Source organism: Eupeodes corollae, chromosome 1 (genome assembly GCF_945859685.1).
Source record: "Eupeodes corollae chromosome 1, idEupCoro1.1, whole genome shotgun sequence".
Taxonomy (NCBI): domain Eukaryota; kingdom Metazoa; phylum Arthropoda; class Insecta; order Diptera; family Syrphidae; genus Eupeodes; species Eupeodes corollae.
Window position 1 is genome coordinate 22628634 of NC_079147.1, and position 26195 is coordinate 22654828.

At 38.9% G+C, this 26195-nt stretch overlaps 4 protein-coding genes across 4 annotated transcripts; 3 read left to right on the forward strand and 1 right to left on the reverse strand.

Annotated features, from left to right (window-relative positions):
• The first annotated feature begins 3093 nt into the window (after nt 1-3093).
• LOC129941708 (uncharacterized) lies at nt 3094-3805 on the forward strand. The gene is made up of 2 exons (XM_056050407.1): nt 3094-3413; nt 3483-3805. The coding sequence occupies exons 1-2, from the start codon at nt 3182-3184 to the stop codon at nt 3803-3805; spliced, it is 555 nt and encodes a 184-aa protein (XP_055906382.1). The 5' UTR covers nt 3094-3181.
• A 62-nt stretch (nt 3806-3867) lies between these two features.
• On the forward strand, nt 3868-11105 carry LOC129941709 (trigger factor). The gene is made up of 2 exons (XM_056050408.1): nt 3868-4011; nt 10862-11105. The coding sequence occupies exons 1-2, from the start codon at nt 3868-3870 to the stop codon at nt 11012-11014; spliced, it is 297 nt and encodes a 98-aa protein (XP_055906383.1). The 3' UTR covers nt 11015-11105.
• A 13-nt stretch (nt 11106-11118) lies between these two features.
• Nucleotides 11119-12411, reverse strand: LOC129941707 (uncharacterized). The gene is made up of 3 exons (XM_056050406.1): nt 12178-12411; nt 11939-12095; nt 11119-11863 (listed from the first exon to the last, which is right to left on the reverse strand). Exons 1-3 carry the CDS (start codon nt 12214-12216, stop codon nt 11256-11258), a joined length of 804 nt encoding a protein of 267 aa, XP_055906381.1. The 5' UTR covers nt 12217-12411; the 3' UTR covers nt 11119-11255.
• Nucleotides 12412-17223: 4812 nt separating this feature from the next.
• Nucleotides 17224-18234, forward strand: LOC129939557 (exosome complex component RRP46). Its single transcript, XM_056047599.1, has 3 exons — nt 17224-17498; nt 17568-17803; nt 17878-18234. The coding sequence occupies exons 1-3, from the start codon at nt 17372-17374 to the stop codon at nt 18223-18225; spliced, it is 711 nt and encodes a 236-aa protein (XP_055903574.1). The 5' UTR covers nt 17224-17371; the 3' UTR covers nt 18226-18234.
• Nucleotides 18235-26195: the final 7961 nt, after the last annotated feature.

The following is a 26195-nucleotide window of genomic DNA, read 5'->3' on the forward strand; positions in this document are numbered from 1 at the left end:
CAAAAATCTTACTTTCTCCAAAAAGATGTAAAGATTTGTTCCACTGTTCGGTGAGATGAACCATGAGATTACTAATGGACCTATTGCTACGAAAGCCGTATTGTCGGTCATTAAGAAGCTTTCGATTTTCGAGATATTTCTTGAGCTGATAATTAATCAGCGTTTTTCCAGGAGGAAAGAAGTGCAATCGGTCGGTAATCACACGGTGAGGAAGTTTAGCCTTTTTTGGGACAAAATGCAGTTTTCCATCCGCTCGGAACGAGACCTGAGGAGTAGGACAGATGAAAAAGCTTATGCAGTGGCCTTGCCAGCGTTGTAGAACACCTTTTCAGAACAATAGCGGGAATGCCATCCGGACCATTGGATTTATGTGTATGTTAAGATCTTTTAGGACTCTCTCTAGAGTATGAATGCAAAAAAGGATTTGCCCCATAGAATTACTAACTCGCTCAAGTACAGGCGGAGTCATAGCACTCACTGGTAGCGTTAAATTGGAGGCGAACTGCCTAAAAAAGAGATTAGTTTTTTCCAAAGAGCTAACAAATGGAGTGTCATTTACAACGAGCATAGGAACCGTCTGATGCTTTTAACCCTATTCGGGATAAAAGTTCTCATTCGCAGGAGAATCCAACTTGTGATCATGTCAGCGCTGGCGTCAACGTCACTATCGAGGAAGCATAGTGACCAGTTAAAGATCCAGAAGTAATTATTGAGACCATCCCAGTTGGCTTTCTCGTATTGCCAAACGGTTCTCTTCAGCTAAACATATCTGAGTATTTATGAATATATCCCTATGTAGTTAAATAAAATAAATAAGGTGCGGCATCGACCTCACATTCCTTTGTGCAAGTCATTTCAGGCACTAAGGGGACCTATAGCTTTTATGTCAAGTCCGAACGGCAATTTGGGAAAGCAGTTTTCATGACAAGAATTACTCTAGGAAGATTTGTCAATTGATCGCAAGAGGAATTACCCTTGAACATAAGGTGGCACAGGCAGATTGAACGAAAAACCTCTTGCAGCGGCGGCGGCTAAGCCATCAAGATTTAAAAATTTGTTATATTTGGTATCTTTTATGGACACTGAAGTTTGTTTCTTAATTTTATTTTTGATTCTAAATTTCATTCATTAATAATATATTTTTGAGGGTGGAGTGTTCGAGGTTTTTTTAATCTGCAAAACTAAACCTCTCATCTTTGGGGTTAATGGCCTCTAGAGTCTGGAATCTTGACTCAATAAACTTCAGGAACTCTTCAATGGTAGGACTGCTTCTTGGATATTTGATCGCGAACTCAAATTTTTTCCTGTGCTCTCTGTCCAATTTTTGCAATAGAAGATGCACAACTATTGGATCCCAGCTTTCAATATCAACATTAAGGTTAGTGATAACTTGCAGACACTCCTTCGTGTTGTCGTGTAGTCTTCGTAAGCTGGAACTTGTCGCTGTAGTAACTGACTGCATCAATAACTTGTTTAACTGTGCAGTCAGTAACAATCTTTTATTGTTGAAGCGTTCAACAAGGACACCCCAAGCTACCTCGTAGTTACTATCCGTAGGCTTGAAATTTTGAATTAGCTCTTGGGCCTTTCCTGTAACATTTGCCCTCAGGAAATATAATTTTTGTGCTGGTGGGATAGGTTGATCATGAATCATTTTGCTTGAATAAGTCATGAAATTGCAACCAATTCAAGTATTCTCCATCAAATTTAGGGAGCTCAATTTTTGGCAGCTTCATCATTATATTAAGAGGTTTTTGCTCAATTGATATTTCTTGGGATGGTACGGTGCTTGTTGCTAACATCAATAACGTCTCCTCTAGCCTCTCTTGTATCTTGAAGTAGTTCACTACTTTCTTTGTATCCAATTCCTGATCTTAATTGCGATATAAACAGTTGATCTCGTCTCAATTCTGCTCCAAACTTTGTAATTTTATTTGGCGGAATTGTAGGTAGAGTTTTATTCAATAATGACTCCTCATCGACTTTGTCCAACGATCTCTTCAATATATTTAGTATTAAATGAAACCGTGTCTTGTGGTTCATCTGAGTACTAAATATATTTTGGGATTCCGTACTTGTATTTCGGATACTTCTCTCTTGCTGTTTTGGAATTGCTCCTTTTCCTGCTGGAATATCCAAACTAAAGGTCTGAGTTTCGTCTTGTTTGCCCTTGGTATTTTTTTCTTGATTTGTTGCCTTGCCTGACCCATCTTCAATCTCTTCAGTGATTAGAAGTCGACGTCTTATATCACTCATAGTGAGCTCCGCAGCCTTACGCACCAGTTCGAAATATTCCTGTTTGAAATACTCGTGATGAATGTGTTCCGAAAATTTGTCTCGGAATATGGTATCGTTTTTCTCAAATTCCTCCCACAAATTCTCCAACTGACCCTTTTTCTTGTTTAGGTAGTCGAATGTCTTCCTAGTGGGACTATACTTATTATAGTTGCGGACAATGACACGAATTGATTCACCTATTTGTTGCTGTTGAGCCGCAATGTCTTCAATGGTTAAAGTATTATCGTTGCTTGCCATGGTTATATTTAGTAAAAGTTCGATTAAGGATTTTTAATTTCACTACAGGCCACTAAAAACTCTTTTTTAATATTGTCCTGTCACGGTCGCCATTGTTAATTTTTCAGATCGTAAAAATAATACCAAATCACGAGACAAATTGTAACTTTCTGCTTGAAGGTTGAACGGAAACTAAACTTTATTTCTTAAAAAAGTATACAGACCAAAATAAAGAAAAAACAGAAAATGCAACTTTGCAATAATATGCAAGCGTGAGAATTAATGAAAAAATATTAATACACAAAGTGAACACGAGAACCGTGAACTACAAAAATTTGAAATGGTCACACGTTTGCATAAATTGATAGCTACAAAATTATTATTATGTTTCATGACCAAATATTAAATAAAATTTGAAGTTTAAAATTAAATTTGAACAAAAACGTCAAAATAAGTATCCACGAAAAACTCCAATGTGAAAAGACATTTTCAAATATTACTGTACACTAACCTGTTTCCACCTTAGGCCCACAATCGACAGAATTACAAACTTCATATTCTAGTACAATTAACCATTTTTAACAGCTGTCATCTGTCAACAAAGAAAGGATGTCATAAAAATCAAAAGAGGAAAATAATATCAAAAAAAACATCAACAAAATTTAAAATGACGGATCCTTGGTTGGTCCGTGAAAAAACAATTAATCAAAAATCTTTAGAAAATTCACCAACCGATTTAAATTCCAACGAAACAAATTTCAATCTATCTGATTCGCAATCATCTTTACAATTCGAAGACAATTTTCTGCCAACGCACAACATCGCAAACGCCTCAATTGAAAAGGAAACAACTGAACACTCTCGACTTCCGGACTCTGAGGATTATCTTCAGTCTTTAGGTAAAATCACTTTTGCTTCGTATATTCGATGAGAGAAAATAAAATCAATGAAAATTAAAATTTTCACAGAGAAAAAATTAAAGAAAATCAAGAAGAATCCTAAAATTCTAGAAGCTCTTTCAGAAAAACGAGCCGAGTGTCTGCGCAATTTGTTAGAAGACAATCTTTTTATCAATAAAGACGAAACCCTTGAGCTTGACGCACCAATTTCTTCAGGTGATTCAGCAGTCCAAGAGCTCTATCGTCATCATATACAACCCGTTCAAGCGTTATCGGTAGGAGAAATTGTTCACATCGTAAAGTACGATCAATTGGAAGCTGAAGAAGACCTAGAAGAAACCGCCGACCCACAAGCACAAGACGACTCTAATAGTGAATCAAACAGTCGTTAAGCATACTAGTTTGTTTTGGATACAATATATAATCATAAATTAGCAAACGTTAAAACTAAAAAATGAATTCGCCGTTTGGAGAGGTTTTCCTGTTTCTAACAGACTTAGCTTGGAAGAGTCGCGTGACTATTCCAGTACTTGTCACAACAGTCTTCCTCATCATGGACATTCGTTTACAAATCGAAATCAATATTCAATCGGGGCAGGTAAGAACAAATTAGCTTGGATATTTTCGTCTTTTTTTTTGAAAATGTAAAGGGATATCATTTAGTATGATTTCTGAATTCGGTTTTCTTAAACATAATTCGAAAAGTCGTAATATTGCTTACAATTCTGAATGAGATTTTCAAAAATAAATGTATCTTACTAACTAACTTAAGGTGGCGCTACAGTCCGTTGTGGACCTGGGCCTCAACCAACATGCGTCTCCAGCCAGCTCGGCCCCTAGCTAGCTGTCTCCAGTTTCGCACGCCAAATTGATTGAGGTCTTCACCCACCTGAGTCGCGGTCTTCCTCTACTGCGCCGTCCCTCGGGATTGGATTCGAAGACCTTCCGGGCTATAGCGTTGATGTCAATTCGCTGTACATAACCTAGCCATCTAAGTCCTTGTACTTTAATACTGTTAACTAGGCCAGTGTCGCTGTACAGCCCGTACAGTTCGTCGTTATATCTTCTCCTCCATTCTACATCTATGCGTGCGGGACCAAAAATCACCCGAAGAATTTTTCTCTCGAAGCATCTTAAGACGCTCTCATCTTTCTTTAACAGGGTCCAGGCCTCAGCGCCATAAATGAGAACCGGGATGATGAGCGTCTTATAGATGGTGATTTTAGATGCTCGAGAGAGGACTTTACTTCTCAATTGCCTTCTAAGTCCAAAGAAGCAGCGATTTGCAAGAGTTATTCTTCGTTTGATTTCAGCGCTGGTGTCGTTGTCTGTGTTAATAGTGGTGCCTAGGTAGACAAAGTCCTTTGTCCAAGACGTCGTTGTTGAGTGTCCTTTTTTGATGAGAGCATATACTTGGTCTTGCACTCATTCACCACTAAACCCATCTTCTTCGCTTCCGTCGCAATGCTCAAAAACGCTCCACTGACATCACGGTTTGATCTTCCAATTATGTCAATATCATCTGCGTATCCGAGTAATTGGATGGATTTTTCGAAGATTGTGCCTCTAGTATTGACGTTTAAGTTTTGCACAATTCTTTCCAGAACGATATTGAAGAAGTCGCATGACAGTGCCTTGTCTAAAACCTTTTTTGACATCAAATGCATCGGTAAGATCTTTTCCGACCTTGATAGAGCAGCGTGCATTCTCCATCGTCATTCTGCACAAACGGATAAGTTTGACAGGGATGCCAAAACTAGACATTGCTCTGTAGAGCTGTTCCCTATGGATGCTGTCGTACGCGGCTTTAAAATCGATAAAGAGATGGAGGTCGATTGTGGACTTTCCTGGTCTAAGCCACACTGATAAGGTACAATCAGATTGTTGACGAATGGTTTCAGACGTTCACATAATACGGTAGAGAGGATCTTATACGCAATGTTAAGGAGGCTGATGCCTCTGTAGCGCAGTTTAGAGGGTCTCCTTTCTTATGCATCGGGCACACTATGCTGAGATTCCACTCATCGGACATTCTTTCTTCCGACCATATTTTGCAGATGAGTTGGTGCATGCTCCCTACCAAGTCATCGCCTGCTGCTTTGAATAGTTCGACAGCGATGCCGTCAGCTCCAGCAGCTTTGTTTGACTTAAGTTTAGATATAGCTATCTTCACTTCGTCAAGGTCGGGTAGGCGGAATTGTTGATCTGCGTCGCCTAGGTTGAGTGGTTTTATCTTCCTTACAGCGGAATTCGATTCGTTGTCGCCGTTATACAGTCTGCAGAAGTGGTCCTTCAATATCCTCAGCTTTGACTGCGGTTCCACTATGATGTTTCCACTTTCGTCTTTGCAGCCTTCGGTTCTAGGTGTACCTGAGAATTTCGTTTCACCTGTTCATAAAACTTTTGTACTTCATTCCTGCTTTTAAACCTCTCAACATCTTCGACCGCACGCTTCTCATGCCCTCTCTTTTTTCTTCTAAGAAGTCGGCGTTCCTCTCTCCTCTTCTGCTCATAGAGCTCATGAGCAGCTCTCGTCCTTTTATGCAGCGCCGTGGCGGCCGCTTTGAGTGCCTGTTGTTTGGCTGCATTTGCCTGCCGATATTCCTCATCAAACCAGGGGATCCTTATTGGTGGCTGCTTGAAACCCAGCACGTCAGAGCCGATTTTTTGGATTGCATCTTAGCAATGTTGTCACAGGTTCCCGATACATTGTGTTGGTGGCAGAGAACTTCCGTTCGACGTTGTTCCTTCTCCCAGAATCTCCTTGTTTTGCCTTGGGTCTGGAAACTCGAAGTGCTGCCTTGGCTACAACGAGGTAGTTGTCCGAGTCGACGTTAGCTCCACGCAAAGTTCGGACATCCATGATGCTGAAAGCGTGTCTGTCGTCGATCGCAATATGGTCAATCTGGTTGACGGTAAATTGATCTAGAGAAGTTCAAGTTCCTTTGTGGATGTTGAGGTGTGGAAAACGCGTACTGGCTACCATGACGTTTCGCCCCGCATTAAAATCGATGAACCTATATTCGTTATCGGAAGTGTTGTCGTGCATTTTGTTTTTCCCGATTATTTCACCAAAGGTCTTCCCTTCATAGCTTGGCCTTAAAATCGCCCAATACAATTTTAATATCGTAGGTAGGACACTGCTCATGTTTTGTCTTAGAGCTCGAAAAACATATCTTTGGTGATGTCATCCTTCTCTTCTGTAGGGGCGTGCGCGCTGCCATTGTTAAAATAGCAGCAAAAGTCATACTGGAACGCATCAGAGAACACCTTGAGGCCACACTCGATGCCGAACAAGCATGATTCCGCGCTGGATCATCCTGTATTGATCATATCAACACCCTGCGGATGATTATTGAACAGTAAGTTGAATATAGATAACCACTACACCTTCTGTTCATCGACTTCGAGAAGGCCTTTGATTTTTGATAGTCTTAACAGGGAGTATATCAGGTTAGCTTTACGCAGGAGAGGCTTCCTAGAAAAACTAATTGTTATCATTAAAGCAACATATGATGGATCCAATTGTCACGTTCTGCACGATGGTAGGTTGTCAGATGATTTTGAAATCCGAAGCGGAGTCAGCCAGGGCTGTATTCTGTCGCCAATATTGTTTTTGTTGGTGATAACCGATGTACTGCGCGCAGCTTTGTCAGGCAGCGGAGAGATCCAAAAAACTTTGACATCCTATTTAAAGCACTTGGATTACGCGGCCGATGTTTACTAACTCTCTCATAGGATCATGAATCCTCATCAAATGACAACAAGTGTGGAGAGAGAAGCAAAAGTTGTGGGGCTGAAAATGAATTTCGCAAAACAAAAATGATCAGAATCTAAACCCGACCATCCTCTCAATTAAATATTTCCTCGCAACCGGTGGAAAAAGTGAAGAGGTTTAAATACTTTGAAAGTATCCTCTCCATCGAAGGCGGAACCGAATAAGACGTCATCTGCCGCATCGGCAAAGCAAAAGTGGCGTTCGGTATGCTGTCAAAAATTTGGAGGAATAACTCTATCAGCTTAAGAACAAAGCTACGACTGTTTGGCACAAATGTCGAATCTGTGCTTCAGCCATTACAAGAAAGCTGGAAACCCTTCGTAACATCCTAAAGATTTGTTGGCTAAACCGTATATTAAATGAGGTCCTTCATAGAAGGACAGACCAGGAACCTATAGACATAGTACATACATATATAATACGAAGGCGTAAGTGGTAATGGATTGGAAATACGCTTCGAAAACGTAACGACTAGCAGGCTATGCAGTGGAATCCGCTCACATAAGAAGGAAGAAGATCTGGACGACCGAGAAGCACATGGCAAAAATTGGAGGGAGCTGAAACACATCTCCGGAAACCGCACACGATGGCGCGGAGGCGTAGTAGAGGCCCTATGCCCCTTGAGGGGTTCCCAACGGACTTAACAGGTCTGAGAACAGGAACAAACAAAGAGGTGCTCGTTGATGCACCTATAGCTCAAGACTTATTGCCTAAGTCTGTCTCCAATGGCAAAGCCACATGCAAATAAGAGTTGTTGGTTTCCTCCGTAGCAGTCAGCATAGTCGATATCGCATCCATCTCCATTTTCCCGGTCCATCCCATTGAATTTCCTGCATGGCGGTGATATCGGCTTTTTATAACAGTCTAAGGCCAACGCTTATTGTTCGGCTGCACGTGGTCTATTAAGGGACCTAACATTCATCGTGGATATCCGAAGTTCGTTGTCCTTAATTTGTTTGCGTTGGTTTGTAAACAGTACATTCGTCCGTATCCAAAGCATGTTGGTGCTTCGCAACTGGGTTTTCTTTAAGTGGTCAGGAAGTCACCCTGACGTACGACCTTTAACCTGAACGACCAGCTCCTTGATTTAACTCCAATGCAAAATCCGGCGTAACCATTCCTTACATTCGGGCTTCGAATATGTCGTAGTAGCCCTATAAACTGTTCACTAAGTAGTTCAACCTAACTGAAACTGTAAACACTACTTTTGAGTCTATCTTGGGAATTTCTCCGCTGCCGTCTGGATAAAAGAAGAGGTGCCTTAGTGGAAACATCTTAGAATAATCGTTATACCCGAACGTCTAAGAACACTCACTTGAGCCCAATTTCGGACGTGCTGTGTCCCCAGAGATTTTGAATCGCCGATTTTTAGTAGAAGATTTAACACTTTTTTGATCTTCGGTCCAATTTCCACCAATTAGTCTTAGGTTAGGTTGAAGTAGCTGTCCAAGATGGAAACGGACACACTTAGGCCAGTTTAATGGCGCATTGTGATACCACATGAATCTTGAGGCTTCCTACTAAGCTCAATGGAACCAGTTTGAGTCCCTTAAGAAATGTGAGAGGCTGATTATACTGAAACTGATATGATTTAGATCGTTTAGATCGTTAAAGAAGAATTCTCCTAGGTAATTGTTGCGTTTTTGAGCCAGAGCAGGGCATGTGCACAGAAGATGAAGAACTGTTTCTTCCTCTTCCTCGTTCATACAGTTTCTGTAAAAGTCATTTGAGAATACGCCTAGTCTCGTGGTGCTTTCCTATTAGAAAGTGTCCGGTTAGGACACCTATTATCGAGCTTATATGCGATCTGCTTAGAGAGAGCAAGCACCTTGAACGTTTTAAATCCAGTGTTGGCCAGATGTTTTTTGTGACTTGACACGTGGTGATGTTGTTCCACCTGGTGACTGCCCTCCTCACAGCGTCTTGCATTAGCAACAGTTTACAAGTAGCGATTGTTATGTCAATACTTGCCAAACGTGGTAGCATGGGCTGTACTGTACCGTTCCTGGCGAGTTCATCTGCCTTACAGTTATCTGGAATGTCTTTATGGCTCGGCACCCAGCAAAAATGAATATTAAACTGTTGTGCTATCTCCATTAGAGATGATCGACAGTTATGGACTGTTATAGATTTTGTAGAGACAGAGTACAGAGATTTGATAGCAGCCTGACTATCTGACAAAATACGGATATCAGAAGTTGATATCACGTTTTCTTTGAGCCAAGACAAGACTTCTTTTATCGCCAAAAGTTCCGCCTGGAACACGCTACAATGATTGGGGAGGCGGAATGACAGACTTAATTTCAGTCGTTCAGAGTACACACCCCCACCAACCCCTTCTTTTGTTTTTGACCCATCTGTGTAAAAATGGATTGACTCATCCTCCAAAAATGTCCTATCCTTCCAGAAAGATCTGGGAGGTATGGAAATCTGGAAATTTCTGTCGAATTGGAGTTGAGGGATGGTGTAGTCTGTGTGCTTTGGAATTGATTCTAAATACCTGAGAATTACGGAGTGGCCAATGTTGTTGTTAATCCACGGCGACGAAGCATTGAGGCGAATAGTAGAGCTTGCAGCTATTTGTTTGCTAAATAAATTAAGAGGTGTGAGGTAGAGCAAGGTGTCCAGTGCCGCAGACGGGGTCGTGCGAAGCGATCCGCTTATACTAATGCTAGCTAAACGTTGGACTATATATAATTTGTCGTGGTTTATAGCTTTCTTTAAAGCAATCCACTGTTCGTTGCGTTTCCAATTTAGTTTTTTTTTTATCTTAAACAAGACTCAGGTATTAAGCCTCGTCTTAATTGGATTCCTTTAATATAGGGAGGGTTGACAAATGGAATTTTGTATCTCCTCGAAAATAAGACCAGACCGGTTTTGTGTGGGTTAACACCCAGTCCACACCGATCACCCCAAAGTATTAGTCTGTCCCAGGCATTTTGTAAGAGTTCTTTTAGGATGTTTAAATGCTTTCCTGAAACTGCTATAGCAACGTCATCCGCATAGGATATCACTGAAGCCCTCCGCATCCAGACTAGTTAGGATTTAATTCACCCCTAGGTTCCAGAGGAGAGGGGATAAAACACCACTTTGCGGGGTCTACTAACGAATCGTCTACCAGAAGAATTGCCCAGTTCTGAGTTAATTATTCTGCTAGTAAGCATTAAATGAATTCACTCCCTAAGCGAACTCTCTACATTTAGAGTTGTTAGTGCAGATGTGTCCACGTTGTTAAAGTCACCTTCGATGTCAAGAAAAGCAACCATAGTGAACTCTTTATGATGGAGGGAATATTCGACGGTGCGTACTAAAGTGTGTAACGTTGTTTCCACCGATTTGCCTTCACAGTAGGCATTTTGAGACGAAGACAGAAGTCTTGTATCGATACGTGCCCTTAAATGGATATCAATCAATCTTTCCAAGGTCTTAAGAAGGAATGATGATAGACTTATAGGTCGTAGTTAGTCTTTAAAGTTAACCAAATTTGTGTAGCATCAATGATGCTTAAGTTTGCAAAGTTTAAAAATTTATAAACTTTTGAGATAATCAGGACTTAATTTGTGAGCCCAAGAACACTTAAATAAATCAGACGTTTAAATACTAAACAACAATAGTTTTACATGAAAATGTTAACGAAAACCATAACCTTTGTTGTATTTTATATTTTTAGCCGGCAGTTGAATTCCCCGACTTGGATGATGATTCCCTAGAAGAATATCCAACCGAGAGCGATGATGACATCGACGATGACGAGGATGAAGATGATGATGATGATATTGAAGAAAGCGATGTTCTAGAAGATTTAGGAAGATTAACACATTGACACAAAATCATAAAATAATAATCTCACTCAATTATTTGTTGTTCTTTTCTCCTTTTTTTTAAGTATAGGCAAATTAAATAATATTAATCAAGTGTTGTTTTCATTGTTAATTGTTTTTGTTTTTTTTTTTGATTTATTTAAATATTTAAAACAAAAAGTATAAAGAAAAATTACACAATATCTAATAAAACAGACGTAAATACATAAATATAATTTAGCAGTCCTTAAAAAAAGAGGTTATTCAAAAGTACACTCGGTGCACTTGGTTTTGTCTTAACTTGCAATTGCAAAGGGGACATTTCTTGGTCAGACGGATGGCCTGCATAATGCACGAATGACAAAAGATGTGCCCACATGAGGTAGACGAAGGTTGTCGGCCAATTACGCTATCCATACAAACGGCGCAGGTCAATGCCGGCATTGCTGTCCCATTGGGGCCTGGGGGGGTTCTGTTTGTTTTCTTCCCACTGCCATAGGTGGCTGGCGAGTCAATCTGAATAATTGATGGCTCGTCGTCGCTTTTATCAACAGGCTCTGGTTTTGGCTGTCTCTGTGCTTGTGCCCTTGTTCCACGACGGGTTTTCGAGGTAAAGTTTGAGCAGTTAGGTTCATTTTCAATATTTGGGAATCGGACTGGTACAATGTTTTCTGCCCTACGCCGTCTTCGCGAGGGACGTGTGTCGGTCTGTGATGTGTCTAGATTTTCGTCGTCAGCTGTTGTCGGTGTGCATAGGTCTACTATAGCTGTTGTACGGGCGCCGGCTGGCGGTGCATTTCCGGGGCGAGCTTCGACGAAGACCACGTCTTCTTCTTCCTCTGGTTCTCGAATTGAACTAAGAAATCTTTGGACTGAAACACAAAGGGAGATAAAGTTAATCTTAAAACAAAGGTAGTCCATCAACCGGAGATGAAATCAAAGCATACCTTGTTGCATAGCATCCTCGCGGGGACTTGATGGTATTGTTTGCATTGCTGCTTGAGGCCGGGTACTGTAGACTTCTTCCAGAAGTCTTGATGCACTGTCAAGAAGTTCTTCAACTTCCACCATATCGATATCAATGAGAGAATTATCCAAGGTGAACTAAAATGCAATTAAATTTGTTGCATTATTGTAACTCGAGTCTAAGGGAATTTCAATCATGTTGTTCATTTAGTTTTCTCACCAATTCGGCCTTATTGTTTGTTGTTTCTGAGTCAGACATTGTTGCTGCTGGAGATTGTAGTTTTTGGTGTTTAATTGTAAAAGAAATTAAGTCAACTTAATTTATTATTTTCTTAGCTCATTCAAGGCAAAGGGACTTCTATTGTTTCTTAAACCGTTCAAGTCAATTTACAGACGACAGAATTACAAAAGACATCAAACAAAAAAAGCTGTTAACTTTGCGTTGCAGTTGCGCAATGCTCATGTACATTTTCCGTCAACCGAACGTTCAGATGTTTTTTGTTTACATTGTACTAGATTATTTGTTCCAGGGACTCTCAAACATGACAACCTTTTTTAAAGGCAAGTTCACATTAAAGCACTTTATATCGATATCCTTACGAGCAGAAGTTCTATTTATTTTGAAATAAAATGTCTGGCTAAATAAAACAAACAAGTTGAGAAATTTCATTTCGTTATAAGGACAGGGCTTTGCTATGAAGAATAAAGTGTCATTCAAAGAGTCACACGTTGGGGCAGAATGACCTAAAACGTGGCATTAAATCAACCGTTAGAGCTAGAAGGATGAAATTTTGCACATGAACTTCTGAGCCCAAGCAAAATACATTTTTAGATCCAAGTCCCAGCCACGCCTACTAAAACGCCCTCTTTTCTTAAATGTGTCAATTTGTATTTTTCGACTTAAAGAATTTTTTGCTTAAGACCTATTTTTTGTCAACTAGACTGACCTTACTCACCAACTTGTGTCTCTCTAAAAAAAATAAGAAACAAAGAAATAAAAACTTTTATTGAGAGATTTATTGAGACATATTGTAAATTTAAAGAAATTTAATAATTAAATACAAACTCAAAACAAAGAAATTTTTGCAATGTATCTAAAATTAAAAGTCATCGCTGTCATCTTCACTGTAATCCTCATCACAATCGAACTCAAAAACAGTGTTCGATTCATCGACATTTGAAGGTTTAAGCAGACACAGGGCTTCTTTGGGTAAAGAATGGTTTTTTTGCTGTTTTTGCTTGGAAGTAATAATTGGATACGAGCTCATTATAAAGAAATTAAATATATCTTCGTTCATTTTTTCACAGCTGGATTTTCTTGAGAAGTTCTCACGAACATTTTTGAAATCTTTGTTTCGTGATTCCTGCACTTCCTCCGCAAGTTGTCCGGTAGGCAAAAGTGCAGATGATATAATTTCTGGGCCATGAATAAAATGCTTATGTAGAGTTGGAGGCATACGATACCAGAGATTTTTATTGACGAAGTACCTCGCTGTGTCGAACGCAAATTCCCTGTTTTAAACATAAATTTCATATCCACTGGAAACAAAGATCATAATTGTGTTCATTTTTTTAAAGAGTTCCATGTCTAATTTAGTTATTTCGGCTGAAAGTTCAGGGTTTCGAAAAAATCACCTAGCTGTGTTGCCTTCATATGTGTTACCAAATCCTGGCTTTGGTTTATCTACAATTAAGCCACAACGTTCTCGGAACTCCCTTTGAATTCCATTCTTGGCATTTTTTAATGGGTAATTCGTACGACCGATGTACAAGGCATTCGAACATTCGTATCCGATTGTGCAGAATAGACATTCCAAAAGAAAGGTGCTCTGTTTTTATTGGACGTCTTATCATATAATCGACATTGTTGAAGTCTTTCGAAGTGACGCCACACAAAAATCATTTATATGTTGATGTGGTGTCGGTTAAAGCATTTCAAACCTTACCTTATCATTGAAAAAATTAATGAGTGCTGAACCTTAACACACCTATTGGACGTTTGTTGAAGGTTTTGGATCTCTGCATCCACTCGGAGCTTTTTCGGATTTTGAAACATCAGTTGACTATTTAGTATATTCAATTTTTAGGGGTCTACAATACTTTGTAGAAGCTGGACAAGGGTTTTGTAAGACTACATGCCCACCACTTACTAGCCGAATGTGACAAAACAGGTTATAAAAACAGAAGAATCGTCTACTTCTGGACCGTGAAAAGCTTGTTTATATAAGGTATGTCCCAAGCTCCCATCGAAACCCAACTTCGATATTAAATAAAATTTGTCAAGCTCTTTTTTCAATGTGTCAAAAACACAATCCAACATAGAACCTAGTGAAGCCAAGCTTAAAGACTTACTTCAGCACATGTTGCTGTGATTTTCACCGCATTTCTGTCGGGATAGCAAGCTTTTTTTTGCATTTTGGACAATTTTGTAAGATGGAAATTTTTCTGGGGCACTCATTCTTTTTATGTTAAACTGATGCCGTGGTAGTTGCGCTGCAACTAATACCGCCAAAACATCTTCTCCCGTCAGTCAACTTCTCTTTTCAACTTTTCAAAAGCTCGCCTGCATTTTTCAGCTAGAGTGGGGCTTACAGTGGGGATCAGTCTGAAAGTTCGTAGACTCATTTGGGTAGCATAACTGAGAACACGAAGAGGTACAGAATCTCTCAGGCGAGGGTTTTTTCCCTTTTCGATCTTTGGGAAGAATTTTCAAACTATACTTCTGGACGACCTCGTTTAACTTGGACTTCTCCAGATCAATCTACCGTCAACCAGATTGACCATATAGCGATCGACGCCAGACACACTTCCAGCATTATGGATGTACGAACTTTCCGAGGAGTTAACATCGACTCGGACGACTACCTCGTTGTAGCCAAGGTAGCACTTCGGATTTCCAGACATAAGGCAAAACAGGAAGGTACTGGGAGAAGGTACATCATCGGACGGCTACAATCGCCAGAGGTCGCCAAAACCTTTTCCGACCAAAATACAAGGTACCTCTCTCGAAGTACTCTGCTGTCAACACAATGTATCGAAAACCAGTGGCAACATTGCCAAGATGCAATCAGAGAAGCCGCCTCTGATGTGCTAAGTTTCAAACAGCCACCAACAAGGAACCTCTGGTTTGATGAGGAATGTTGCCAGGCAAATGCAGCCAAACAACAGGTACGCAAAGCGGCGGTGCATAAAAGGACGAGAGCTGCTCATGGCTCTATGAGCAGAAGAGGCGAGAGGAACACTGACTTCACAGAAGGAAAAAGAGAGGGCATTAGAAGCATGCGGTCGAAGATGTTGAGAGGTTTAAAAGCAGGAATGAAGTTCGAAAGTTTTATGAACAGGTGAAACCGAAGGCTGCAAACACGAAAAAGGACACATCATAGTGGAACCGCAGTCAATGCTGAGGATATGGAAGGACCACTTCTGCAGACTGTATAGCGGCGAACTGAATTCCGCTGTCAGGCAGGATGATCCATTCAACATAGACAACGAAAGCCAACAATCCCGTCCTCCCGACTTAGACGAAGTAAAGATTGCCATATCTAAGCTGAAGTCTAATAAAGCCGCTGGAGCGGATGGCTTGAATGCCGAGCTATTTAAAGCAGCAGGATATAAGTGGTTTAGAAGCATGCACCAACTTATCTGTAAGATATGGTCGGAAGAAAGCATGCCCGATTAATGGAACCTCAGTATTGTTTGCCCGATCCTGAAAAAAGGAGACCCTCTTAACTCCACCAACTGTAGAGGAATCAGTCTACTTAACATCGCCTATAAAATCTTCTCTGCCATAATATGTGAACGTCTAAAGCCCATCGTCAACAACCTGATAGGTCCTTATCAGTGTGGTTTTAGACCAGGAAAGTCCACAGTCGATCAAATATTCACATTACGGCAGATCCTGGAAAAAACTCAATAGCACCAAATCGACACCCACCATCTTTTCATCGATTTCAAGGCCGCATATGATAGCATCTACAGGGACGAGCTGTATAGAGGCATGTCTAGTTTTGGCATCCCTGCCAAACTAGTCCGTTTGTATAGGATGACCATGGAGAATTCACGCTGCTCCATAAAGGTTAGAAACAACTTAACAGAACCTTTCGATGTCAAAAAAGGTTTTAGACAAGGTGATGCGCTGTCATGTGATTTTTTTAACATCGTGCTTGAAAGAATAGTGCAGAGCTCACACGTCAAGACTAGAGGCACTATCTTTCAAAAGTCTGTCTCAGCGTGATGTCAATTGGGTTTTTGTGAGTATTGAGGCAGAGGCGGCAGAAATGGGTTTAACGGTTAATGAGGGCAAATCAAAGTACATGCTGTCGTCAAGAAAGGACATACAACACCGACATTTTGGTCAAAACGTCACAATCGACAGACGTAACTTTGAGGTAGTCAAGGACTTCGTCTACCTAGGCTCCGCTGTAAACGCAGAAAACAACACCAGCGCTGAGATCAAACGCAGCATAACTCTTCCTAACCACTGTTTCTTTGGACTAAGAAAGCAATTGAGTGGTAAAGTCCTCTCTCGAGGGACCAAAGTGTTGCTATATAAGACCCTTATCATCCCCGTCCTGCTATACGGTTCAGAAGCATGGACCATGACAAAAGCAGATGAAAGCACCTTGGGTCGCTTCGAGAGAAAAGTTCTTCGTTTGATCTACGGTCCTGTATGCATCGAAAAGGAGTGGAGGAGAAAATGGAACAACGAGCTGTACGGGCTGTACAGCGACGTAGACTTAGCCAGAAGGGTAAAAGTCCAACGACTAAGATGGCTGGATCAGGTAGAGCGCATGGAAACCAAAGCTCCGGCCCAGGAAGTCTACGAATCCACATTCACAGGACAGAGCAGTAGAGGAAGACCGTGGATCAGGTGGAGCGCTGGAGTGCAAGTTAACCTCACCCAGCTTGGAGTGCGAAACTGGAGACATCTAGCTAGGGACCGAGCTAGATGAAGAAGTTTGTTGGGTGAGGCCCTAGTTCACACAGGAATGTAGCGCCACCTTATGTAAGTAAGTATTCATTTATAATATTTTTCCATTCGTTTTTGATGTTTTTCCTTGATTTAAGTCAGTTTTTATGAATCTAGCATAGAGGAAATATATTATTTATCATAATATTATGATAATATATTTCCTCTATGGTTATTAGATTGTCTTTTAGTCGACCTTATGTGCACCATACCTTAAATAACAGAGGTCTTCAAACTGTTACAAATATAAATCTATTACTAAACGTTACATTAATGTTCATCGTTGACAAATGTCATTCCTACTAAAACGTCAAAATCAGAATACCGCACTAAAATATTTGATTTTGTTATCCAATCCAAGTGTTTACCTTATTGTTTAGTTTTATTTTCTCTAATTAATATAGTTTTAAGGAAACACAATTAAGAAACATTGATTCAAAATAAAATGGTTTTACTCAGTTCAAACATGCAAGTCGACTCAAATGAAATCACCGACGAAATCGCTCTACGTCCCATAAACTGCGAACTGAATCCGCTCACAGGTGCTGATGGTTCTGCTCTTCATTCGCAAGGTAAAATCTTTTAAAGACAAATATTCCCATTCTTTTGCCTATAGCAATAACTCTTATGTTTATTCGCAGGTGAAACAATTGTCCTAGCTTCAATGTACGGTCCCATCGAAGCAAGAACACAACACGCAAAAATTGAAAAAGCAAATGTTGAAGTCATCTTTAGGCCCAAGTTTGGATTGCCCACAATCAAGGACAAGTTCAGAGAATGTATATTGAGAAACACGTGCGAAACTGCTTTACTAACAGCGCTCCATCCCAGGACAACAATTTCCATTCAACTTCAAGAAATGGATAATCGATGTGGGGTAAGTCAAATTTCTTTCTTTCTTTCTTCACTAGAGTTACAAAGATATATAAAACTTTTTCTTTTTTTTTATAGATGGAAGCTTGTGCTGTGAATGCAGCTTGTTTAGCTTTGCTAGCCGGAGGTGTGCCCATGAAGTTTACCATAGCAGCCGTTCACAGCATAGTCGACCGTGATGGTAAGCTTGTCCTAGATCCTGATCACAGGCAAGCTTTGGGCTCAGTTGCCAGTTTCACTTTTGTCTTCGATAGCTTGGATAAGAATTTGGTAGCGTGTAACACAAATGGACGCTTCAATTTGGCTCAGTACAACGATGCACTGCTTATGAGCAAGGCTGCAAGTGAAATTGTTTTCAAGTTCTATAAAAATATTATCGCCAAATCACACTGCAAACCTAATTCAGATGAAATTAAAGAAGAATGAAAATATTAAGCATGCTTTTTAAATTAATGTAGATACTTTGAACTTCTTGCCATCCGCATACTTTACAATACCTACCAATTTTTGTTACTATACTGAATTCTTCGATAAGGTTTTCAAAAATTATACTAAACATCACAATACTCGTGTATAACGTTCAAAATCATAAGAACTAAACAATTGATTCCATCACTAACCAAGATGAATGACGTTACCAACTATCCAATGAGATTATTAGTATCGATGAAATTGTCTGGACTACCATCTGATAATCTAAAATCAGATCGGTAATAATCCGGAATATAAACCAGCCTCGTCCTTTCATTTCGAGACCTACCAACAATTTTGTTGATTATATAACGCGGGGTAAAATAATAAACACTATATAAAGAACAAATACGAATTCAATATTCATAGTTCGTAGTTTTAAAACTTTCGCAGTACTGTTAAAATTGAGTTAGTTAAAGTGAACAAACAATTTGCGGTCAAGTTGGCATTTATTTTTATAATGTTGCTAAATTCGCCGAAATCTGCCATTTTCGGTGCAAATGTAAATAGGTATTTAGATACATTTATTTATACTCGTAATATTATTTTGTTTTGTAAGATTTTATTATGGAATTAATAATTTTACTTTTACAGGACTGAATCTGAGTCCAAACTTTGATAATTTATATTTTGCCTCCCAGCCAAAATGATGCACTTGATTTCTTTGAAAACCATACGGTATATTATTTATTATGTTTATTCAAATGATGGTTTTAACGAAAATTAAAGAATTTATATAGTTTTAATAGCTTAACCAGTCATAATAATTATTTTGTTTAGAAGCAATGTCTAAGCTAAAATGATGCACTCAGTTTTAACGGTAAAAGTTATACTGTTTTGACTTTGTTGTATAATGAAATTGAAGTAGCAGCTCTTATTCCCGTTCATTCGTGTTTCATTCGCATAATTAAATATTTCGAATTTGTGTTTTCGACATGGGACGCCAAACGAGTATCGAAACCCGCGATCTAATAATTTAACCTATAAAGATGGAAAAAGCCAACGAAAAATTGCAGAAATTTAAAAGTTAGCCCAAGAAGCTAAATAGTTACTTAAAAAGTGCGGCGCTGAGACAATACGCCGGACCTTAAGGGATGCCGATTTTAATGGAATATATATTGATGAAAGTAAATTAAATCTCCACGGATCGGCTGGTAAGGGGATGGAGGTAATTGGTATTGGAATGGTAATTTTGATAAAAACATGTATCTAGATATTTTGAAGCAACACTTGTTGCAAAGTGCTGAAAAACTCAACATCAAAGGCAGATTTCTTTTTGGAAGAATGGGGTAGACAGAAAATGAAGATAGCATTTCTAGCAAGATAATGGACTATGCTATATGCGCAAATTTACAGTCAGCTCATATACAATAAGTACTAACAAAATTCCATTTCAATTTTAAAAGCTGCTACCTTAGTTCGAAAAAGCTCTAAATCTTCCAATAATATTTAAAAATTAACTCCTAAAAGCATCAAAAAACTGATTCGATGAAAAAAAAAAAATTTATTTTGCTTCCTTAAACTTTATTGCGTAAAGTATTACTTTTAACTTAAGACTGGACCAAGAACATAATATAAATCGGACATTAACCCCTTTTAAAAAAACATAGCACAAATTCATCAACTTTTGACCAGTGGACAGTCAAGTTGTAAAAGTAAAGATTTGTTAGTAATTTAACGACATTCACCAAAAAGCGGTTTGCTGTCCAAAAATTTTTGTTTTCACTCAATGTAGAATTTGAAAAAAACTGTGGTCATGCTTTAAATTACATATTTCATGATTAGTTTCTAAGAAAAAGATCAAATATTCAGGTTCTTAAGACGAAACCTGGAAGCAATCATCAAATTTAAAAATATGCGATTTTTTTTAAAACTTTATCTAAATTTTTTATTTTTGATTTGGCTTCTATCTACAAAAAAAAACATATTTTGGTATTGCTCCAGAAGGGTACCCCTCTTTTAAGACACAATTTAAAATGATTTTCGAAAAAAAAACAATTTTTAAATCTTAAAATATAGGAAATACTTTTAAATAAACTTTTTGAAAGACATTTCTTGATTTTCTGTTAATACAAAAGATCTTAAGAAATTAAATAAATCTACTTTTGAAATAAATTTGTTTCGTATGCTCTAGAACTCAGATTTAAACACGATTTTCGATAATATAAATGTTCCAAAAACAGCAAAAGTGACACTTTTGTTAAACTAATGGCTGATTGAAAAATATAATAAACGTTTCATATTCATTGATATAAAAGCTTTGAATCTCTTGAGATTTAAAGTGAAAAGAAATTCCGAAACGTGTAATTTGTGAGTGTCACCAGCGGCGTATTTAGACATTTGGAGGCACTGGGCCCAATATGATTTGGGGGCCAAAAAAAGTGGGTATAATATACTTTTTTTTTTAATTCTTTATGTTAAAAAATAAATTTAAAATGAATTTGTGTATTATATATAATATATATATACATATATGTCAACGGCAACACTACCTAAACCAGAATCTCATCGGAAGAAGGAGAGATAGGGAGTCGTCGACGTCGTTTAAAAGGGATAAGTCGCCTTCTGCGCATTGTAATGTATATTTCAATTTCTAATCAGTAAATAAATATTATACTTTTTTACAAATCAAAAGTTTTGAGTTCATCTTGACAGAATCAGAAGTGGGATAACCTAGTTCCTGGTTAAAAGATTCAGAAATATTTTTTTTAAGAAATCCATTCAGTCTTAAGTTAGAATTTATTATCTTTGGCGCAACGACAACGAAAATGGATATAGATACAAACGGAGTAGCGATATACTCAACGAGAACATAAAGAAACGTCCAACGGGAAAAATCAAACAAAACGAATTCATTCAACGAAAATACTGAAAACGAAAGAGACAGGGTAAAGTTCCAACGAGTCTCGAAACGGAAAAGTAAACGAAATAGGAAAAAAAACTAAAAACTGAGGGGAAAAACTTCGGGAGGACAACGAAACAGAGTCGGCGGCACACGATTAGGAAAAAAAAGGAAGATACATAAAATAAAATGATTAAATTCGAAAGCTTAAAAGTTGCCCAATTAAATTGCCTTTTACAATCGAAAAACCAACCAAGAATTGGCAATAAAGCGCAAAAAGTTGCAAAATTAATTGAGCTATTTGGATCGGATGTAGTGGATTCGGAAGAATTAGAGTCGAGCGAGATGGCTACGGAAGTCTTGGCAAACACAAATGGACGACTTGAAGAATACGATGACAAATCTGACGAAAATTGTAGGTGAATTAGCTGTGGGTATAAGAAACGTCGATACGGCCACGGCTACACCACAATTGACGACGAACCCGAGAGGCCAAGAGTATCCTCCTCACGACAGAGAAGCGTCTAATGCAATGTCACACGGCTCAGGTTCGACGGAATCTTCAACCTATGGAACGCCACTCACAGCTCACATGATTCTTCCAAATAAAACACACGATATCATCGGAATCCTCAATGAATTCGATCCAATGAAAAGAAATCTATCGTCACAACAATTCATCACAAAAGTAGAGCAATTGCGTTGCTTATATTCGTGGAGCAATGAAATGATGCTCTTGGCGGCTCAACACAAGCTTAAAGGAATAGCAAAGAGTTGGGTTGATGCACTGCCGGTATTCCAGACTTGGTAGGATTTTACCAGTGCTCTACTTAACGATTTCCCTAGTTCAATCAACGTAGCAGAAATACATCGAGAACTAATGAAACGCAAACGTAAGTCAGGCGAATCTTTGGTTGAATATTATTACGCAATACTTACCATTGGAAGACGAGGTAAGTTGGATGATCTTTCTGTTAATTCTTACGTTATTAATGGTATTAATGATCCCAACATTACACGAACGCTCTTGGCTATGAACTTCGGGACGTGCAACAATCTTTTGAGGTCGTTAGAAAGTTTGTCCACAACAGTTCTTGCCTATTCGTCGAGAGGGGTATTTTCAACAGTTGGTTCAACTGAAGCTGAAGAACGTAAACCAGACATCGGACGAGCTATGAACTTCCAAAAAAATATAAAATGCTACAACTGTAACGAGATGGGACACATATCATCCAAATGTACCCAACCACCAAGAAAGGCTCGATGTGCGGTTTGCAATAAAGAAGCATTCAGCATTTGTTGACACGGGAAGTGATCATTCATTTATCAACGAATCAACATCTCCAAAGGGCGTAGAACGGAAAGAATCTGTAAAGCAATTTAAAGGGTTCCATCGTAGAATCAAAAGAAGTCATCGAGGTGGTTCTGCGGATGGATAATCAAGAAATGCACGTTACGTTTCAGATAGTACCTGATGAGATTCTACATCAAGGGATTCTTTTGGGTCGCGAAGTTCTATGCCGGAAAAATCATCGCATGATACTCGAAGCTGGAGTTTTGCAAATTCAATCGAGAACATCGAAAATCCCCACCATCGGTGACGAGCTGACAGTGAGCGATCGTAGGGTGGTGTTAGATCTTATCACAAGATTTGAAGATTGTTTTGGTGAAGATAATTCTCAACTGGGTTGATGCAATATGAAGACCATGGAGATTGCAGTAACGACAAGCAACCCTATAGTTGGAAAACGATACCAGGTCCCATTTGCCTTTAGGGAAAAGCTAAATGCAATCACAAACGATCTTCTGAAGCATAATATTATTCGTCCAAGTACGTCGCCACATGCAGCATCGGTGGTTTTGGTTCCAAAATCTAACGGAGAGAGTCGAATGTGCATAGATTATCGTGCACTCAATGCAGTTACGGTGAAGAAGCAGTGTATAATGCCAGTGGTAGAGGAACAGCTGTCACAATTAGCAGGAAACAAATTCTTCTCTACTTTAGATATGACTGCTGGGTACTATCAGATTCCCTTAAAAGAAGAATGCAAAGAGCTTACGGCATTCCTAACTCCAGATGGGCTATTTCAGCACAACGCAACGTTATGCCATTTGGTTTGGTAAATGCACCAATGGTTTTCCAAGAGGTTGTTCAAAAAGTAGTAAATTACGTAGACGAACTGATTATAGCAACAAATACATTTGACGAGGGTGTAAATGTGTTAGAAGAGGTGCTTCAAGCGATGACACGAGCTGGACTCAAGCTTAGACCATCGAAATGTGTTCTCATGGCAACGACGGTTTATTTTCTGGGGCATATCATTCGTCCTGAATGCATACGGCCAGTTGAAAATAAAACCAAGTGTATTGAGGAGTTTGACCAACGAACGTAACCGAGGTACGTCATTTCCTTGGAGTTACAGGGTTTTTCCGGAAATTTGTCCATGAATACTCTCGCATCTCTCAGCCGCTTACAAGACTTTTTTAAAAATCAAGTCAACTTCCAATGGGAACCTGAACAACAGGAAGCGTTCGAATGTCTTAAGGCTTCAATCACTAAAGAACTAGTTCTCGCACTTTTCGACACGAAGAAGTGCATACAGATGCATGTTCAATTGGACTTTCTGGAATTCTGATGCAACGAGAATCAGACGGATTCAAACCAGTTTCGTACTTCAGTCGTCAATGCAGTGATTCCGAAAGTAAATATGCCAGTCACGAATTAGAAATCTTGGCTATCGTTGAAACTTTGGAGCGATACAGGATTTATCTTTTAGGTACAAGGTTTCGAGTCATCACGGATTGTAACGCGATTGTGACTACAAAAAAGACAACACCTCTACCGCCACGCATAGTAAGATGGTAGTTACGACTACAAGAATTTGAATTCGAGTGTGTGCACCGACCAGGTATAAGAATGCAGCATGTTGACGGGATGAACCGAATTCCAACTCTTCCACCAAAGGAGCCAATGACAGTAGCTGACCAGGTATTGAAAATAGCTACTTTAGATGACAACTGGATATTAGCCATGCAATTACAAGATAAGAAACTCGCAGATATCATTAAAATTCTCAAAGAGGGAACATCAAGAACTGATTCGACGACACAACAAATACGAGAGGATTACCTGATTCAAGGTGGACGTCTTCATAGTAAAGTTTATGGGAAAGAGAGGTTGGTGGTACCAGAGCTGGTGAGGTGGCGAATAACTAGAGCTTGCCACGATGAAGCTGGACATTTTGGGACTGATAAGATAATCCAACGGATTACAAAACATTTTTGGTTTCCCAGAATAAGAGGATATGTGAAGTCTTATATTGCAGCCTGCCCAGAATGTTGCTTGAACAAAGTCAAGGGTGGGAAGACTGAAAGTCAGCTCCACGTAATGGAGGTTATGCCAATTCCTTTTCGAAGTGTCAACATCGATCATCTGGGTCCATTCCCAAAGAGCAAAAGAGGTAACCTGTATATAATTGTTGTTGTCTGTTCTTTCAGCAAGTATATTATCCTCAAAGCTGTGAGGAATACGAAGACAGCACCGGTCATCAGTATGCTGAACGAGGTAATGTAAATTTTTGGTCAACTTCATTTTCGTCAAAACGTGGGTAGGAAGATTTGCTCGTTCAAAACAAGGATATTTTTATAGAGTTTGAGATTTTGTAACTGAACCTCTCTACCAAAATTCAGGTCTGTCAGAATTTTTTGAAGTAAAGACTTTGTGCTAAACAATTTTCCGGCATAAAATTGTAGGTTTATACAACGTTCATCCCTTTACTGGCAAAAAGAAATGGTTGAGAGTTGTAAGTGCCTAGGCCCTAGTTCTTAATGGACTGTTTCGCCACCTGCACAATTTATTTATTTTAAACGTGGAAGAGCACCTTTGATAACAGCATGGATTTTATCAAAATCTATTGAAATAACTTAGACTCGACAAATGTACACTTCTTGTTAAATATCCGAATAGGGTTCATTGTTTGGCACACCTGAGCCCCTAACAAACCTTTTGGGTAAATATTTCCGAGACCTGAATTAAGTAGATACGAATTTTAAAAATCATAATCATAATCACAATCGGTTGAACGAGTAGGGTTTTTTTTTTAAAGTCAGTTTGCAATGTTAAAGGCCAAACACAAAAGCTATTTTCATTTAAGACCTTCCTGTTCTTTCCTATGTTTCTCTGTTTCACATTTTTAATGGATTTGTATATTTTTTTTTCTAAAGAAAATTGAATTACTAAACACAGCTCGATGTCATTAAATCTACCAAAACCCAAATCATTCACAACCACCTTCCTTTTTATCATTTTTGAATAACGACAAAATAAGAAAAATTGAAAGAAAACAAATTAGCATCAAAACGTACAAAAAGGTACAAGGACCAACAAACGATGTAAAATACTAAGGTAAGTCGAAAATGAAAATAAGAAGAAATTACACCCATTAAATCGAATCAGATCAATATCAAAGGAACCAAAAGCAAAGCCAAGGAAAAGGACTCGCTTGTTTATATTCAAATTGCTATTAGAACTGATTCCTTCAAGGCCTTAATTTAATATTCAAGGAGTAATAATAATTATTATTATCCTCTGTGCACCTTTCGAATTTTGTGTTAATTTTCCTTCAATAACACCGCCGCCGCCGCACCATACCACAGTAGTCAGAACCGAATCGTCGTGGCATCGGAATGGATGGCGGGAATTATTTTCATTTGTGAAATTCGATTAGGAATGTAAATTTTCAAACAAAGAATATTAGTTGTTGGAAATGGAAAAGAGAATCGCACTTGAAGAAATCGGAACAATCTAATCGAAGTTATTCTACTTCTGATATAGCAGAGGCAGAGGCATACAGGATACAAGGACAGCAGTCGATACAGGATTTTGGGGATGGAGGCTGTTGGTGGTAAATCGACTTGTTTTTGTAAAATGGAAACTTGAAATACAATCAATAAGGGCAAGCTTTGGGTTCGTAAAAAATACAATAATTTTATTTGTTACAGTGTTTTAGAGGGCCCCAAATTAAAACGGTGGGTTTTAAGAAATTTGAAGAAATTGTAATCTTAGAACTATAGTTGACGGTCA

Excerpts from the sequence above, each read along its gene's own strand:
- LOC129941708 (XM_056050407.1), top strand. The coding sequence starts at position 3,182 with ATGACGGATCCTTGGTTGGTCCGTGAAAAAACAATTAATCAAAAATCT. Across the intron at positions 3,414-3,482 it reads GGATTATCTTCAGTCTTTAG|AGAAAAAATTAAAGAAAATC; the intron begins GTAAAATCACTT and ends AAATTTTCACAG.
- LOC129941709 (XM_056050408.1), top strand. The coding sequence starts at position 3,868 with ATGAATTCGCCGTTTGGAGAGGTTTTCCTGTTTCTAACAGACTTAGCT. Across the intron at positions 4,012-10,861 it reads TCAATATTCAATCGGGGCAG|CCGGCAGTTGAATTCCCCGA; the intron begins GTAAGAACAAAT and ends TTATATTTTTAG.
- LOC129939557 (XM_056047599.1), top strand. The coding sequence starts at position 17,372 with ATGGTTTTACTCAGTTCAAACATGCAAGTCGACTCAAATGAAATCACC. Across the intron at positions 17,499-17,567 it reads TTCTGCTCTTCATTCGCAAG|GTGAAACAATTGTCCTAGCT; the intron begins GTAAAATCTTTT and ends GTTTATTCGCAG. Across the intron at positions 17,804-17,877 it reads AAATGGATAATCGATGTGGG|ATGGAAGCTTGTGCTGTGAA; the intron begins GTAAGTCAAATT and ends TTTTTTTTATAG.
- LOC129941707 (XM_056050406.1), bottom strand. The coding sequence starts at position 12,216 with ATGTCTGACTCAGAAACAACAAACAATAAGGCCGAATTG. Across the intron at positions 12,096-12,177 it reads CAAACAATAAGGCCGAATTG|TTCACCTTGGATAATTCTCT; the intron begins GTGAGAAAACTA and ends ATTGCATTTTAG. Across the intron at positions 11,864-11,938 it reads CGAGGATGCTATGCAACAAG|TCCAAAGATTTCTTAGTTCA; the intron begins GTATGCTTTGAT and ends TTTGTGTTTCAG.